The 18,796-nt window shown below is 49.1% G+C and overlaps 1 protein-coding gene across 2 annotated transcripts in view; it reads right to left on the minus strand.

Moving 5' to 3' along the window:
• Positions 1-7,239: 7,239 nt before the first annotated feature.
• DPP8 (dipeptidyl peptidase 8) overlaps positions 7,240-18,796 on the minus strand; it is a 127,203-nt gene continuing 115,646 nt past the window's right edge. For both annotated transcript variants that reach the window (XM_075346035.1, XM_075346034.1), the window contains exon 20: positions 7,240-9,460. In XM_075346035.1, coding sequence (XP_075202150.1) covers positions 9,338-9,460 — 123 coding nt within the window. In that variant the 3' untranslated portion in view covers positions 7,240-9,337. The remainder of the gene's footprint in view (positions 9,461-18,796) is intronic.

The following is an 18,796-nucleotide window of genomic DNA, read 5'->3' on the forward strand; positions in this document are numbered from 1 at the left end:
CCTGTCCCCAAACAGATGACCTCCTGCAAAGGAGAGGGCGGTAAGCGATTTCTTAGAGGCCGCGTCCGCATTCCAGGCTCTGAGCCAGATCGCCCGACGGATGGTCACCGTGTTGCTAGCCGCCTGTACTGCGCAGTTGGCCGCTGAGAGGGATGCATTGATTTAGTACTCACCCACGAGAGCAATCCGAGTCGAAATGTTGCCAAACTCTGGATCGCTAGAACCAGCGCGAAGACCCCTATGGAGAGTATCGGCCCAGAACACCATGGCTTTTGCGACCCAAACGGCGGCAAACGTTGGGGAAAGGACTGCGCCCGCCGCCTCAAAGGCCGAACGGGCGAATCTTTCAATGTTTTGATCCTTGGTGTCTCGGAGAGATGCCCCGTTCGGGAGAGATAGTACTGTGTGGGACGACAGTCGGGACACAGGAGGGTCGACTACAGGCGAGCCTGCCCATTCCTTCCTGAGTTCCTCTGGGAAAGGGTAGTGTAAATCAATCGACTTACCATTGTTGAACATCTTGTCCAGTTGTTGCCTGTGCTTGCGTAGTATTTCAGCAAATTCTGGATGGTCGCAGAATTGCCTGTGGGCACGCTTAACCCGTTTGAAGGATACATGCGAGCTCTGGGTGGAAATGGCGTCCGTTTGGAGCTTCAGTGTTTGATTTACTGCTTCCACCAGACTATCCACCATGCGCCTGATATCGGCTGTCTGATCTGAATCCAGCATCGAGGCCACATCCGACTCCTTCCGGAGATGAGTGGTAATCGGGACCCGGATGTGAGAGACACCTCTGGGTAGAATTTGAAGAGGAGACCCGGCGGGTCCGCTTCTGCGCTCCAGTAGTAGGTACTGGATCAGACCGACTATCGTCCTGAGCCAGGTGAACTTGAGAGGCTGTGGGTCTGGGACGCAAGCTGAGCAGAGGGGCGGAACCTGGCCTTGGGAGAATTTTTCCTTGCAGGATGTGCACGCGAAATACATTATAAAGGGGGCCTGTTTGGAACGGGATGACTTAGAATTAGGCATGGGTGCTCAGTAAAACTCTCACTAGTGACACTAGGGAGGAGACAGGAGATAGGAGAAGAGAGAAAAAAGAAGATGTAAAGAGATACAGTCTACTCCTATGCAGGAGCAGCGCTCACTCAGGTCCTGTGTCCTTCCCAGGTCAGCAGTGGAGTCAGAGTTGTGGGGACAGTACCGGCAATCAGCAGGGAGCTGGCTGGTAACAGGCCCATTTCCCGCCGAGGAGGTGAGCCGTTGGGAAAAGCGCGGGCTTTTTTTTTTTGTTTCTTAGGAGGGGGGTCGTGCACGGGGGCTGGCCGGGCCTTGTATCCGGGCAGAGTGTGCAGGGGGCGTGGGGCCGGAGGAAAGTGAGCGGGGGCGGAGCGCTCGGGTGTGAGATAGGCCCAGACTGGGGACTAAATTTTTGCGGGCGGGAGCAGGGTGCAGACCGGTAAGGAAAAGGACTTACCTGCGTCCTGTCGGCGTCGCTGTGATCTTCGGCCTGCTGTGCCCGTACGGTGAGTGTTGTACGCCCCTAGGTGACACCGGGGGATACGCTGGGGAGATGTAGCACTGCTGAGCGCTCCTGCGCTGCAGTGCCTGTGATCTCCCTGGGCCCCGTATCTCTGAGAACGCTGGGGAGATTGAGCACTGCTGAGCACTCCTGCGCTGCAGTGCCTGTGATCCTCTCCCTGGGCCCGGCCTGGGCATGGACGTGAAGGCCTGGGGTTGCAGAGATCTGCGATGGGCGATGGGTATATGCAGGTACGCGTCCTTGATGTCTAAGGCGAGGAATTCCCCTTCAACCATGGATGCAATAATGGACCTAAGGGACTCCACTCTGAATCTCCGTACGTGCACATGTTTGTTCAGGTGTTTGAGGTCCAGGATGGGTCGAACTGACCCATCCTTTTTGGGGACCACAAAAGAGGTTGGAATAAAAACCCCTGAACTTCACGTCGTCCGGGACAGGTATTATCACTCCTGCTGTTTGGAGCGAGTGGATTGCTGAGAAAAAAAAGCTTTGCGTCGTTTGAGTCTTTGGGGGGTTTGAGAGAAAGAACCGACTCGGGGGTCGGGTCCGAAATTCTATGTGGTAACCGGAAGACACAAGGTCTCGCACCCATTTGTCGTCTGAGGCGGCAGCCCAGATGTGTTGAAAGAGCCGCAGTCGACCTCCTACAATGAGTGTGTCTTCCGGGGCGCCGAAGGAGTCATGAGGGGGGAAAACGTCGTGGCCGAGTCTCCCTAGTCCTGGACTGTTTCGGTCTAGGCTGCCATGACGAAGTGGGTTTCGGGGTGAGCTGAGGTGGTCGGTCCCTGCGTAGTCCACGGCTGGTGGCGGGGACAGCACGGGATGTCGATCAACCAAATGAGTTCCGAATGGAGCGGAACAAGGACTGTGGACGTCTGGTGAAGGACGTCCTGGACTTCAGCTGAGCTTGTCCAGACGTTCGCCAAACAATCGGTCTGGAAAAAAGGGAAGGCCCGTGAGAGTCTTCTTGGAGGCAGAGTCCGCTCGCCCTTGTCGGAGCCAGAGAGCTCTACGGATGGCTATGGTATTTGAGGCAGCAAACGCTGCGCAGGTAGCAGCGTTCATGGAGGCCTGCATGAGGTACTCCGCCGCAGCGGCAATTTGAGCTGGTACCTCTGTGAAGGTATTATTGAACTGGGATTCCTCAAGCGAAGTGTTAAGGGATTCTGCCCAGACAGAGATCGCCTTTGCGACCCACACAGCGGCAAAAGGAGGGCGAGAGGGAGGAACCCGCAGCCTCAAAACCAGAGCGGGCGAGGTGCTCCACCTGTCTGTCGGGTCCTTGATGGAGGAACCATCGGGTAAAGACAGGAGCGTCTTTGTGGTAAGGCAGGAGACCGGGAGGGGTCGACCCAGCCCTTAGGGGCAGGTGAGGCAAAAAGGTACCGGGACTCCATGAGTTTTCGGTTACCGAAGCGCCTGTCAGGCTTCTCCCTTTGCTTTGTTAGGATATCCTGAAACTCTGGGTGATCAGCGAAAACCTTTTGGGGTTTCCTTGTCCTCTTAAAGGAGACCGCATGGTCAGTGGTAGTGGATGGGGGATCCTCCACATGCAGAGTTTGGTTGATTGCTGCTATAAGGGAGTCTATTGCAGTTTGATCATCTGGGGAGGCTGAAACCAAGGAATCCTCTTAGTATAAACAGCATTCTCCCTCCTCCAGCTCTTCAGAAGCCGTGGAGCGTGTGCTCCCGAGGGAGAGCCCGCTGGAGACACCCGGCCGTGTGCTCTTTTCCTGATCTCTGCAACCGGTGAAGCATGTGCCCGGATTACCTCAGAAGGATCCTCCATAGGGGTAGCCTCAGGCTGCGTTCCGTCCAGGGTCCCAGAAGGGTGTGGAGGACGACATTGCATAGCCAGAATCAGATTCTGTGACAGTTTTTCCATGGATTAGGACAGAAACTGTGCCCATTCCGGTGGGCTGGGATCCCTAGGCTCTGGGCTGACGGTTGCGGCGGTGGTGGCAGGGAGGACTATAGGGGCACAGGACTCTCAGAGAGGTGTGTTTACGTGGTATCTCAGCATGGCAGGCAGTGCAGGCTGATTAATAGACTATGTGGGCCCTAGCACTCTTAGTGCCCTTAGAACTCTGCAGGTTCCTAATAGGAGTATGCCAGGAGGGGGAGCAATGGTCAGCAGAGCTACAAGTGAAGAAAGCACCTCACCAGAATCAGCCGATGGCCCTGTCCTCAGGTAGGAGTAAGCTCTATGGAGGAGATCTTCGTACACTTTCCGGGGGGGGGGGGGGTTATCGCGGCCGCGGGGGGGCAGGGCTTAGCGCTAAAAGAGCGCGAAGAAGTCAGTGTGCCCCCCCCCCCCCTGCTGTGGGTAGTAAAAAACGACGGGAAGGGAGCTTCTGACAGTTTTCCTCCCTCTCCCTCCAGTCAGCACACAGCTTGTCACTGGTGGTTTTCTCTGCCGGCTTTTCTGCTAGAGCAAATAAACAGAGCAAATAAACAGCGTGAGTTCCTGAGCTCTGGGCCCTCCCTCTGCCACCGGTAAATTATCTGTGCAGGACTTTCTGCAAACAGCGAGGGACTTCCCCCTCCTCCAGCCCGCAAGCTAGAGAAAAGTTAACACTGTGTTCAGGATCCCTGGGGCTCTCCTCCTTGCAATCACCAAGGGACTGTCTCATAATAAATACTGTAAATTCAGCAGTCCTGGGAGCCTTCTCTGCACCGTCTTTTCTCCCTTTGTCTGGGAAACCAGTCAGGGGGGATCTCACCTTAAACACTGCTTCAGTCCAGGCAGTGGAAATAGCAGAGTCAGCTTGCTGTGTCCGGTCACACAGGTGCCATGTTCAACTCAGAGCCTGCAAAGAGGGGCTGAGGAATTGTGCCTCTGCCATGGGCTCTGGAAAATCGGTGTCTGTGGGACCCGTCGTCCAGTAATAGGCAGCCCAGGATCCAGCGTCGCAGGAGGGGGTACATGGAGGCGACACTCCGTGTTCCCGCCCGTTGATGTTATTGGGAGATCGGTCCCTAAGGGAAACAGTCGCCCTCAAAAAATCACAAAACCTTGAAAAGGATGTGCCTCCTACAGACACTAAGCTAAAACTGAGGTTGCCTGGCCCGGCCAGGGGGTGTATACTGCAGAGGAGGAGCTAATGCTTTTTGCATCTTAGTGTCCTCCTAAGGATAGGCAGCATAACACCCATGGTCCTGTGTCCCCATGGTCCTGTGTCCCCCAATGAGGCGTCAGAGAAAAAGGCATGACATGCCAAGAAGAGAAAAACCACAGGGTGGAAAACGCAATAAAAACATGTTAAATAATGAAGAAAAAAACCCAAACAAGTAACCTAATCAACATAATGTGAGAGAAATTCAGAAACCTCAAAAACTCATCAAGAGCTCATAGTGGGAATGTAGGCTTAGGCTGTGGCTCATCACCAGGCTTCACAGCATTTTGGATGCAGCGTGTTTTCGCGGTGTCCAAAACGCTGTGTTGTACAGTACAGGCACAGTGGATGGGATTTCTAGAAATCCCATGCCCACTGTGCTTGGTTTTCCCTCAGCAAAAACTGACCTGCGGTGCGGCTTCTCGAGCCACGGCATGTCAATTCTTTGCTGAAGAGACGCGAGCGTTCTCTGCAGTGAGAACACAGCAACAGACCGCAACTGCCTGAGCCTGAATTGTGGCACGAGCAACTGTTGTCTCCTATGGAGGAGACTCGCAGCCACACAGGTCAAAATCCGCCACATACAGGACACAGCGCGCCCTGGTCGTGTGCATATACCCTTAGAGTCCTGGGTTCCCCGTACACAAAGATAGATTGACAGCACTCTTTAACTGCTAGGGAAAAAAATGTCAAATGATAGTGTCAGGGTTTTTTTTTTTTTGATGGCCAAAAGAAGGAATCGTTAGTCTTGCATGCACAGCTTTCGCCAATGTGGTTGAAGAGTCCATTCAACTCATACTTTGTTTCATTAATTTACACAAGTTGAATAATTTATGCATTATTAATTATATCTGCCAGCAGTAGATGAGTTTTTCATATTTTTTTTCAGCAGGCTTAATAGTTAATAAAAGCTGGTCCTCAGAATGAACTAAAACAGCCCATACTAGACAAAATTGTATATTTAGATCCAAACAATAATTTCCAAGTCCACATCACAGAAAGTTCTTGGCGCTGAATCTGAATCCCACTTGCAGGTTGTAGTGTTAGGCTATGTGCGCATGCTGACGTTTTTGCACATCTCAAATCGCTGCGTTTTTGGCTGCATTTTGCAGCCTTTTTATTCCTGCGTTTTTCTAATGCATTGTCTATGGTAAAAATGCACAAAAACACAAGAATTAATGAACATGTTCATTTTTTTCAGATGTCAAAAACGCAGGTTAAAAAAAAAAAAAAAAAAGTGTGCAGACAGCAAAAATGAAAAGTCATAGACTTTGCTGGGGAAGCAAAGTCATGCAGTTTTGAGCCCAAAAATGCACCGCAAAAACGCGGTAAAAAAATGCAACGTGCGCACATAGCATTAAGCTACATTCACACTTCGGTTTCTAGTTTTGCGTTCATCAAGCCTTATGGTTTTTCTATGCATTTTTTTTCAGTCAACAGTTTTTAAAAATTGAAGGTAAAAGATCGGACTTTTTTTCCACCATTAATACTTGGCAATTGATTAATGGATTAAAAAAGATGTTGTGTACTCACCGTATAATCTCGTTCTTGGAGCATTCATTGGGGGACACAGAAAACAATGGGTTGTATGCTGCTGCCACTAGGCTGACACTAACCAAAAAAAAAAAAAAAGGGGGGTTTGCTCACCCCCGGCAGCATACACCCACCGACTGACACACATAGATCCTCAGTTAGTGAGAAAGCAGTAGGAGCAGCAACACAAAAACGAAAAACATGATACTACAACAAGTCAACTAGTAACACAAAGGCGGGTGATGTGTCACCCAGTGAAGGCTTCAAAAAAGATTTTACTTTGAGTACCCAAAATCTACTTTTCCTTATTGCTTTACTGGGGGACACAGGAGACCATAGGACGTCCTAAAGCAGTCTCTAGGGGTGGGCAGAGGATAGCACTCATGTCAAATCTCAGGCCACTGCAGCATGCAGGACCAGTCCACCAAGGCTCACATCTGACGAGGTGTAGGTGTGAACCCTGTAGAACCCTGTAAAAAGGTACGTATGAGCAGGTAGCAGCCTTTCAGAGCTGCAACACTCGAGCCTGATGATGAACCGCCCATGAGGCCCCCATTGCCCAAGTGGAATGAGCAGTAACCCGGTGAGGCTGAGCTCTGTCCAGTCCATAATGCGATGGCTTCCAGCATGCACAACAAAGCTAAGGAAATGGGCTGAGAGCAGCCCTGTATCCACCTCCTATAGACACTAAGTTTGAACTGAGGATCAGTGTGCCAGTAGGTGGCAGTAAGCTACCGGGGAGGGGCGAACCCTTTCTTTTTTGCTTAGTATCAGCCTCCTAGTGGCAGCAGCATATTACCCATGTCCCCGACTGAAGCGATAAAGAAAAAACTACATAAATACACTTCCACTAAACAATGGGAGAGTGTGTGATCAGTTATCAAAATGGACAGCACAAGGTTGAGGGAAAACAGATGCCTAAATGCAAGGCAAAGCTAAAATAGAACAATAGATAACAGACACAATCACGTATATATAAGTCACCGCACATTCCACGTGGCACTCCTCGACGCAACTCAAAGTACAAAAGGAAATAAAGACACAGACAAATGGTTTCCCTCTTTTTTAAAGACTATATCATCTCTAGTTTCCAAACATAGCAGAATATGGCACCTTTAAAAGAGACTTTGTGAGAAGAGAGCATACTGCATTAATGACAGTGACATGATGAGATTAATAGCTCAAGACTTAACAATTAAAATAAAAATTCATATAATTACAAGTTTAGTTTAAAACACTTGACATTCTAGAAATTTGTACAGGGTCACTGAAAGGGGGGAGACGGATATATTTGTCCCACTTGGGCTGACAATGGTAAATCTAAGCTATGCAGTCCCCTGCATGTCAAACCACCACGCTTTAAGGCAGGGGATAATGTAAGGCAGACGTCAGCCCCCATAATTCCTATAACTACAGGTGATTACCAACAATCCAATGTACATCTGTGAGTATTCTAATTCATAACAATAAAAGTTTGGAAAGAACTCTTCCATATCATTAATTAACATCGCGAGCTGCTGACGATCACTGGGATATCCTCCGAATCCCCTATATTCCTGCCTGTTTGGGGATGTGGAGTCGGGTGTTGGACTAGAGAGAAGTCTATATAATATGACGGGATTTGCTGTGCTGTACAAGGAGTAAGCAAACCTCATCCCAACCAACAGGTTTACTGGTTAGATGATTGCCATAAGATTAAGGGGGTACATACTAGAACGAGTCAACTGTTACTACTTATATTGGTTTTGTGACAGGCTATAGAAAAAAAACAAGTACATTGCTGTCCATGTTGGATTTCCTATAGGAAAATTGAAAAGGAAACCCTTATATATCATGCGAAGAGAGGACAAGATGACACATTGTGAGGTATCGGAGCAGCCAGCATTGCTTGACAGCCAATATGGGGAAAGTAGCATGTTCCACCTACTGCAATCCTTAAAACTACCATCAACGTTACAGAGGTTTTGGTAAGATGCATCAAGCCACTGCATTTCCAAAAAACTGAGAAAACTGTTCAAGTAGTTAAAAGTAGCACCTTTTTTTTGTTTTTTTACATGGTATAAAGTGCTGTACAAGATGTCACCGGGGGTGGAAACTGGGCAATTTACACTGCATGATGGTCCTGCAAAAGAGCAGCTATACTGAGAAGAGCGCAATGAATTACACCTTCCGCTACTGTGGAGTTAAAATAATGGCAGTCGTAAGAACCGGTCAAATATTGGGAAAAGTCGTATTTTCCCAGCTAAAACTACAGCGTAAAACATAGAGGTATATTGTGATCTGTGAACAGGACAGAGGAATAAAGGATAAAAATAATTAAAAAAACCCACATTTCTAGTTTTGCCATTGCATGCGAAGCAATCGGTAAATGGACCATAAATGTCAGGACCAGAAGAGGAGTGAATACAGGCATGGGAGGAAGGCACTCCAAATATAAAGGGACTCTGTGCAGCTTTCATAAAGGGAATAGGATGGATTTCCAAAAATGTAAATGTACTCATCTCTGGCACCCACTCACCCAAAATGCAGGAGGTGCCGATAGATTAGAGCCATCCAGACACACTCCTGCTTACAATATCCTGGATCAGAAATTAAAGCATGGCCGTGAAGCAAATATATGCCTGAAGATGGTGCAAGCTGTCAAGAGTAAAGTGCTACTTTGGGCGCATGATATCAGGAACTATATGCAAAGCAAATAAATAGGTTTGCAAATAACTGCATTTAATGTTTGCAGCTTCTATCTCACTGGTGCTAAACTTTCTATGAAGTTGGAGCAAAGATATCGTAACCAAGGTATTGTATGGAGATATTGAAGGTTGTGTGGGGAAAATTAAAAAAAAAAAAAAAGCGAAAAGAAAAATCGAGTAAACACTTTTCTACGTAACAAACCCATATCATGTAGTGTTGTGGGCCACGCATTTCAAAGTTAGGTGAAATACAGTTAGGAACTGTGGCTGATAAAATGTATCCACTGACGGGTAGAGTGGTGTGATATCACTGTAGTAAAGGGATTATGCCTACGATTCCCTCTCCTCTGACGATCAGCCTAGAACCGAGCTGTGTATGTGGGGTCTACAGGTGCCATTCTTTGGCAGTAACAGGGCTGCCGCGCTTCTTATCCCCACCCTGACCACCATTAATACTTTGCTCACAAAGCTTTGGTGACCGCTATGTGAGACCCCAGATTTTCCTGCAGATAATACAGGAGGTGCAGTTCATAATGTTCTCCTGATTCAGGAACCCGAATACTGTGACGCTCCTGAGGATAGATCTGTAAAGAAAAAAAAACAGGTCACTAGCTCACAAAGCATAATACAATACTAATATCAATGTATATTAAAAGTAACAATAATTAAGGACCTTTCACTGGAAGTACCTTCGCCAATTAGTGCTGCGTCGCTGATTCTGAAAAAGTTATTTTTCTTCTGTGCCCCCATGCTACAAAGTTATGCTCCCTGGTAATAATGGTGCACATTTTCCCTTCACCCAACTGTGCGTATACCATGGAACATCTCTGTGAGCATTTGTTTTGTTTTTTTTTATCCAACAGGGAAGATCTGTGGTATACGCCCAGTTGGGCTAAAGAGGTAGTCCACTGCAAAGCATAGTGGCCACATTGATGTAAAACTGGGAAAGGCGGCTCTTTCTAAATACCTTCTGCTGTCAATTCTGCCTGAGTGGCGCTATTGCTGTCCACTCATCCCCATCATGTGGACCCAGGCTGCAGCAGCCTCTAATGTCCGGTGATGTCACGTCAACTTCTGGAATTGGAAGTTGACCCGGCATCACAGAGGCGGTCCCCAGTCTCCCTTAGCGACTGGGCTGTGGGCAGAGTTTCATCCACGTCACAGTCCATCATCACTCTTGCTTGCGGCGCTCTGCGGTTAAAGGAGAGAACGCGCAAGATGATGAGCTCTGACATGCGGAGAAATTCAGCCCATAGCTCAGTCACTTAGGGAGACTGGGTCCCATCTCGGTGATGCCGGGTCAACTCCCAATTCCAGAAGTTGACATGACATCACCAGATATCAGAGGTCACTGCAGCATGGCTCACATGATGGGAAGTGACCGGACAACGATAGCACCGCCCCAGGCAGAATTGACAACAGAAAGTATTTAGAAAAAGCCTTCTGTCTCAGCTTTACATTGATGTGGCCACTATGCTTTGTAGTGGACCACCTCTTTAAGGCCCCCTTCACACGTCTGTGTCTCCAATACGTGTTTGGTCTGTTTCCTCACGTGCCGGAAAAAACGGATTTGTGTGTACTCACCGTAAAATCGTTTTCTCTTAGCCATCATTGGGGGGACACAGGACCATGGACCATGGGTGTTATGCTGCCTATCCATAAGAGGACACTAAGTAGATGCAAAAGCATAGCTCCTCCTCTGCAGTATACACCCCCTGGCCGGGCCAGGCAACCTCAGTTTTAGTACACAAGCAGTAGGAGAAAAAGCCAGTAAAAAAAAACTTACCTCAACAGAGGAACATGAGAGAAAAAAAAAAAAAAAAAAAAGTCATAACCAAATAAGGTACTGAGAGAGCCAAGGCCCAACAGGGTGGGTGCTGTGTCCCCCAATGATGGCTAACAGAAAACGATTTTACGGTGAGTACACAAAAATCCGTTTTTATCTGACGCCTCATTGGGGGACACAGGACCATGGGACTTCCTAAAGCAGTCCATGGGTGGGTAAACAATAAACAACGCAACCCAAGGACTAGGAACCAGTCCCAGATAGTGGAGTACCTATCTCAGTAGGCGCTCCTGGCTATCGTTTGCAGAATTTTCCTACCTAGGTTCGCCTCAGCCGAAGCCTGGGTATGGATTCAGTAATGCTTTGACACAGTATGTAGGCAAGACCAGGTCACAGCCTTACACCTCTGTTCCACTGAAGGCTGATGCCTAATGGCCCAAGGGGCGCCAACTGCTTGCGTGGAATAAGTCCGCAGCCCACTAGGAATGGGCTTAAGTTTCAAGCGGTAGACTTCCTGGATCGCAGAGCGAATCCAGTGAGCCAGCGTTGCCTATGAAGCTGCCTGTCCTTTCTTAGGCCTTTCAGGAATGACGAACAAAGAGTCTATGTTCCTAAAGTGGCTGTCCTGGGTACGTAATACCTGAGAGCCCTCACAAGATCTAGCGAATGTAGAAACCTTTCCACCCTATGGACTGGGTGTGGACAAAAAGGAAGTCAGAACAATGTCCTCGTTCATATGAAACGGGGAAATAACCATCGGAAGAAAATCCGGAAGGGGGCGTAGAACCACCTTGTCCTGATGAAAGATCAGAAAGGGTTCGCGGCAAGAGAGTGATGCCAGTTCCGAAACTTGTCTGATGGATGTAATCGCCACTAAGAATGTTACCTTCCAGGAGAGAAGAGCAAGAGGAGATTCCTTAAGAGGTTCAAAAGGGGACCTCTGGATACCGTCCAAAACGAGATTGAGGTCCCATGGGTCCAGTGACCGTTTATACAGGGAAACTAGATGGGAAACACCCTTGAGGAAAGTCTTGACTTGCGGATTGCAAGCTAGGCGGTATTGATAGAATATTGAGAGAGATGAAACCTGCCCCTTAAGGGAGCTGAGGGCCAACCCCTTTTGCAACCCGACTGCAAAAAAAAAAAAATCAAGAATTCTGGCGATTGCCAGAGGCATAGGTTGGACATTAGATTCCCTGCACTGGAAAAGGAAAGTTTTCCACGTACGGTGGTAAATATGGGATGAAGGCTGGCTTTCGGGCACTGTACAAGGTGGAGATGACCGCAGGAGAGAATCTCCCTCTTTTTAAAGTCCAGGTCTCAATGGCCAGGCCGTCAACTTCAGGGCTCTGGAGTTCTGATGGGAAATGGGCCCTTGGGTCAGCAACTCTGGGATGCTTACGAGGCGCCATGAGCAATTGTACTAATTCAGCATACCAGGCGCACCTGGGCTAGTCCGGTGCTATTAGTATCACCGGGACTCCTTCTGCCTTGATCTTCCTGATTACTCGTGGCAGCAGGGGCAGAGGCGAAAAACATGCAAGTTCGACGGAAACGACTTCAGGAGACTAGAGCATCCGCGCCAATGGACTGTGGGTCATGTGACCTGGCTAAGAACGCGGGTACCTTTGCGTTCAACCTTGAGGCCATTAGATTATTAGTTATTATTATTTATTTGTAGAGCACCATTAATTCCATGTCTGGTGTACTCCAGTGAGTGCAGATGTGTGGGAACACTTCTGGGTGGAGAAACCACTCTCCAGCGGCCAGGCCTTGGCGACTTAGAAGGTCCGCCACCCAGTTTTCTACTCTCGGTATGTGCAACGTTGAAAACACAGACCCCTCCCGTCGATTCGGTCCAGGTGAGGATCCTGAGGACCTCGAGATAAGCTGTCTTGCTGCTGATACCTCCCTGCTGATTGACATAGGCCACAGCTGTTGCATTGTCCAATTGGACCCGAATCAAACGACCTGCTAGCAGAAAAGGGGAATGACCTGAGCGCGAGAAGATCACGCTGATTTTTAGGATGATTTCTGGGAAGGGAAGACTCCTGGGGTGTCCAACGTCCCGAAGCAGTGTGGAGCCAGTACACTGCTCCTCAGACAGAGGCTGGCGTCCGTGGTCAGGAGTAGCCAGTCCACTTGGGGAGAAAAACTCCTTCTCGATATGGAAGAGGACTGAAGCCACCACTAAAGCGCATACCTGACTGAAGGTGTCAGGTGAAAAGTTCGTCCAAGGAAAAGGGGCTCTTGTCCCAGGTAGCTAGAAGCGCAAACTGCAGTGGGCGGTGGTGTGGCTAAGCGAGCAGCACTGCCTCTATAGCCGCCGCTATCGTACCTAGCACTCTCATACTGAATCGTATGAAGTGACAGGAGTACGTAGAGGGCAGTGTACCGCTTGTTGTAGAGCGGTTGCCTTGACTTGAGGGAGAAATATCAAGCCCCGAAGAGTGTCCAGGGACATGCCCAGGGAGGTGACTGATTTTGACGCGACCGGGGATGATTTGACTGGAGTCAGAAGCCGCCCTAAGCGGGATAGGGTGCCCACAGAGATCTGCACGCTGGTTGAGCCCTTGATGAGGAGGTGATCCAAGCAAGGCAGAACAGCCACTCTTCTGGCGTGAAGGGCACTCATGGCGGCCGCCATGACCTTAGTTAAGACCCTTGGTGCTGTGGCAGAGCCGAGGGTAGGGCCACAAATGAAAACAAGAAGTCCTGAACCGCGAAGCGGAGAAACTTTGGTGAGCTGGAGCGATGGGTATGTGCAGGTACGCGTCCCTGATAGCAAGGGAAGCAAAGAATTCTCCTTCGACCATAAAGGTAATAATGGACCCTAGGAAGTCCATTCTGAATCTCCTTACGTGCACACGTTTGCTCAGGTGTTAGAGCTCAAGGATGGGACGAACTGACCCGTCTTTCTTTGGTGTCCACGATAGGTATAGCCTTGAACCTCTCGCCGTCCGGAACAGGAACCATCACCCCCGCCGTTTGGAAGGAGTGGATTGCTGAGGAGAAGGCCTCGTGGTGTTTTGGAGCGTTTGGGGGGGGGGGGGGGGTTTGAGAGAAAAGACTGACCAGGATATCGGGTCCAGAATTCAATGTGGTAACCGGAAGACACAAGGTATCACACCCATTTGTGGTCTGAGGCAGTGGCCCAGATGGAGAAGGACGAGACTTCTCGGTCTTTGTCTAGACTGCCAGGACAAGGTGGACTCGGGGAGGGCTGAGAAGGTCGGGGGCCCTGCGTGTCTAGTAAAAAACATCCTGGGCTAGAGTTAGGGGAGAGAGGTACTCTTTTCCTCCCGTGGCGTCAGACAAAAAAAAAAAAAAAAGCCTGTCCAGACGAACGGCAAACCATCGGTCTTGGAAAGGAGTACTGTGAGAGGCTTCTTAGAGACAGAGTCCACTCTCCATTATCGGAACCAGAGGGCCTTACGGATGGCTATGGTATTTGAGGCGGCAATAACTGCGCAGGTAGCAGCGCCGAGGGAGGCCTGCATGAGGTACTCCGCCACCGCAGCAATGTGAACAGTTACATCTGTGAGGGTCTGAGAAAAAAAACTGGTAGTCCTGGTGCCTGTGCGACCCACACGGAAGGGGAGAGAGACCCGCGGCCTCGAGGCAGAGCGATCAAGCTGCTCCACTTGTCTGTCTGTCAGGTCCTTGAAGGAGGATCCGTCAAGTAAAAGACAGGACGGTCCTTCAGGCAGGCAGAAGCCGGGTGAGGGTCCACCGAGGCCGGATCGGCCCAGCCCTTAGAGACAGCTAAGCCAAAGGGGTACCGGGACTCCATGAGTTTACGGATACCGAAGCGGCGTCAAAAAGCTTTTTTTTTTTTTTTAAGTTTCTTCACCCTTTTAAAAGGAGACCGCAGGGTCAGTAGTAGTGGATGGGAGATCTTCCACATGCAGAGTTTTGGTAGATTGCTGCAATAAGGGAGTCCATCGCAGCTTGATCGCTCGGGGAGGTTGAAACCAAGGAATCATCCCGGTACAAACATAATTCCCCTTCCTCCGGCTCCTCAGAGAACGCGGAACACGTGGGAGAACCCCATCTGTGAACCCCAGAGGGAGACCCATGGGGGTCATGCCCTTTTTCTGATCTGAAATCGGTGAAGCAGAGGGCTGATTCTTATCAGAAGGACCCTCTATAGAGGTGTCATCAGGCTGCGTTCTGTCCAGGGGCCCCGAGGGGTGTAGGACGATGTTTCATAACCAGCACCAGGTTCTGGGAACTGTACCCATTCTGGGGGACTGGATGCCGTAGGCTCTGGGCTGGCAGCGGTTGCTGCGGTGGTGGCGGGGGGGGCTACAAAGGCACCGGACTCACGGAAGGAAGAGGTGCTATCAAACCCTAGTAGCTCAGCGTGGCAGGATACATTATTAGTCTTATAGTTGTTGCTGTAGTTGTGCAGGGCATAAAACATGTGACTGCAGCCCCTGGATGATGAGAAACAAACTCGGATTGTAATGAAGGAGCAATGCTCTGCGCTATAACTCATCCAGAACCCTGATGACCCTTTCCCCCTCCTGCGTCACAGTTCCTGTGGGAAGGAGGAAGCCAGCTCTGAGAGACACCCACAGGCTCTGATCACAACAAGAGGGAGAAATGCTCTGCAGCAATGCTCTGCAGATCCTGTGTGAGGAGGGTTACGCGCGCTTTCGTGAGGGAGCGTGGCTTATCGAGTGTTGTAGGGGGCAGGGCTTAGCTCTGACAAGAAGGCATGAGAAAATATAATAAACAAAAAAATGGTGGGACGGGACTCTCCTTCCCCCCCCTCCAGCCCTGTACAACAATGGTGGACAGAAAAACCTCTATAAAAGTGTATCGCAGCTGCGGGGTGCACTTAGTCCAGGGAGTTGACCCCTCCCCCGCCACAGGTGGAATGCTATGCAGGTGTCTGCAATTACAGCCCATGTGCATCCAGTCAGTGTGACCTTTGCTCCAGTTTCCTGTCAGGGAGCCAGTGTGCAGATTCGGACGCCTGCTGTGCCCGGTCACAGAATGTGCATCAACTCAGGGCCTGCCAGAGGGACCGACGAATGCTCTGGGGCTCTGGATAAATCAGAATTCTCACACCTCAGCTCCTGTGGAGATGGCAGTCTGGTCGCGCTGGTGCGGAGCGAATATCAACTCAGAGCCTGCAAGAGGGGCTGAGGAAGTTTACATCTGCTCTGGGCTCTGGAAAATCAGTGCCATGAGACCTGTCGTCCAGTGAGTAACAGCCCAGGATCCAGCGTCACAGGAGGTGGTACGAGGAGGCAACACTCCGCATTCCCGCCTGTTGATGGTTTCGGGAGATCGGTCCCCGAAGGAACAGTCGCCCTCTAAAAACAAAAATTCTTGCTGCAGTAGTCTGCAGAGATGTACCTCCTATAGACACTATGCTAAAACGGAGGTAGCCTGGCCCGGCCATGGGGTGTATACTGCAGAGCTGGAGCTATGCTTTTGCATCTACTTAGTGTCCTCCTATGGATAGGCAGCATAACACCCTTGGGTCCATGGTCCTGTGTCCCCCAATGAGGCGTCAGAGAAAACAGGCACACGTAGACCCATTAAAATCAATTGGTCTGCGCTCACTTGCATGTTTTGCCATGCACCGTGTGGAGCATACGTGTACCCGTGTGCTCCACACGTAGACATGTCAGTTTTTCTCCGGCATCACGGGTGTCACACATGTGATCCGTGTGACACACACCGGAGAAAACATGCCTGTGAAATAAAAATCATTTCTGTACTCCTTCTCCAGCACTGCTGTCTCTGCCGCTGCTGTCACTTGCTTCCGACCCCCAATGATTATGCTCATTGCATATTCACTCCACTGCGGGCTGGAAGCAGGAGCAGCGGGGAGTCGGCAGGACCAGAGACCGAAGATCAGCACCACGGACAGTAACACCAGGGACAGGTGAGCAGAAAGTTCCCGTTCTCCGTGTGTTATCACGGATAACACACGGAGAACACGTGTGCCATAAACACGGCACACGGAAGGCAATACGCACCTTTGACACGTCCGTGAAAAACGTGCGTGATTTTCACGGACGTGTGAAGGAGGTCTCAGGGAAAGTTTGTATTACTGTGGTGCATAAGTTTGAACAGGAAAAAAAAAACAAAAAATAAAAAACAGAACCTGTTCTAGGATCAGTGGAGCTTCAGCAATTAAATGACATGCTCAATTTAAAAATCCAGTAAAAAGCTTTTGTTTACATACATCAGTTTTCAGTGTTCTCTCCATTAACAATTCCTCGCAATTTGCAGGATATCTACTTTCAGTCATTCAATGGGATCCTTCGTGGTTTACTTTGAGGTTCTGAATATACTGGTCATGACGTGATCATGAGGACACGGCCTGTTACTATACAGATATCAGAGCCATGCATCTGTGTGTCAATCACAACAGCAGGGCAGATTTCTATCCCCTAGAGGTAAGCAATTGAAACTGAATGGCCAAAAACTAGTAATTAAACCAGGCCGCAGCCAATAAGATAGGGGTAGTAGTCAGGAAAACCATAAATTAATCCCCGTTAAAAAGTAACTTTTAATAATACCATTAAAAGGTCAAGGACCATAAACCACAATAACAAAAAACACACAAACACGATATATGTAGGGCGTATAACAAGTGCTAGGCGGGAGAAGGGAACAAAATGACCCTATAAAGCCCTAATCAAACTCTCCCTACCTAGCAATGGAGGGTGTGATGCCCTAGGGTTGTGGCGCCCCCATTCACCGACGGGAGACCCTTAATAACCCTATAAAACCCTGCATAGGCCAAACTAACACCAAACAATTAGATAAACAGCCCAATCAAGATGAGATGCAGACATCAAAAAAAACTTCTCTGAGAATGTCCGGGACTTTGTTTAATTTACTTTTTTAAAAGGTGGTAAAAATGACAAGTTCTAATGGAAACCCCTTCAGAAAACGTTCTTTCTTTGGGGAGTTTTGGGAGGAGTTTTTAGTTTCCTGACGCATTTTGTAAGAAAAACAAAAACCCACAACTAACTAATAAAGGCAGTTAATAAAACTTCTGAAGAGCACTTCTGCTATTACAGTATTTTTTACTTTTGGAGGAAAGTGGGGAGTGCTTCTTATAGTCCAGATGTATCTGGATGTGAGGGAAGGGTGGTGGAAGGTCCCATGTGGCAGTGAAGGGTCACAGGGGGCAGGAGCCAGCGCTGGGGCTGACAGTTTGCCTGCTAATAATGAAAATGAATATTCACTGCTCTCTAAGCCCATAATCGTGCCCTCCTCTCTGCACTGAAGACAATGCCAAGTGGTGGGTGGGATTATTGGGGTGGGGGGAAAAACAGTGAATGTTCATTTCTCTGTGATAGCTGGCCTCCTGCAGCGGCTGGGCAATGACATGTGCCCCCTATTAAGGAGAATGAATATGCACCTCTTCAACGCCCGTAATCACCGGTGTTGGGAGCAGTGGGGGCAAGGAGCGAAAAGCTGGGGAGTATCATGTTTTTTCTTTTTATGTGTATGGCGTGATGGGGGGCATATATACAAGGATGGACCCAGGATGAGGATCATTTATAACAGGATGAGCATCATATATATTAGAGCAATAACGTTGTGGCTTCCTGGGGAGCTCAGGAAGGGACAAGGATGGGGAACATATATACCAGAATGGAGGACCTATTCACCAGAATGATGGAGGCATATCTGGAAGGGGCCCAGGATGGGGGACATTAGTACAGAATTGGTGGACATTACACCCATAACTGTGTCAGCAGCAGATCCTCTTATAACAGTGCGTCAAGACCACATTTATTTGCGTCACATTTTTTTCCTCCATTAAAACCCTAGGTGCGTCTTAAAGTCTGAAAAAATATGGTAAATTGGATAAAGCACCACACTCCAGCTTTCTTATTTTGTTTTACCGTCGAAGAGGTGCTTTAAATCTAAGTTACTTGTCCCTACTCTTAGGGTGCGTGTCCACTATCAGTATTTGCAGCGGCTTGGACACAGCATATGTCAGCTGCGTCCAAACCACTGTGGTGTACAGCACAAGCATAGTGGATGGATTTATATAAATCCTGTGCCCACTATGCTTGTTTTTTCCGCAGCAAACACAAACCTGCGAAGCATCTTTCCAGACCACAGCATGAGAATTATTTGCTGCAGAACC

Source organism: Anomaloglossus baeobatrachus, chromosome 4, assembly GCF_048569485.1.
Source record: "Anomaloglossus baeobatrachus isolate aAnoBae1 chromosome 4, aAnoBae1.hap1, whole genome shotgun sequence".
Taxonomy (NCBI): Eukaryota; Metazoa; Chordata; class Amphibia; order Anura; family Aromobatidae; genus Anomaloglossus; species Anomaloglossus baeobatrachus.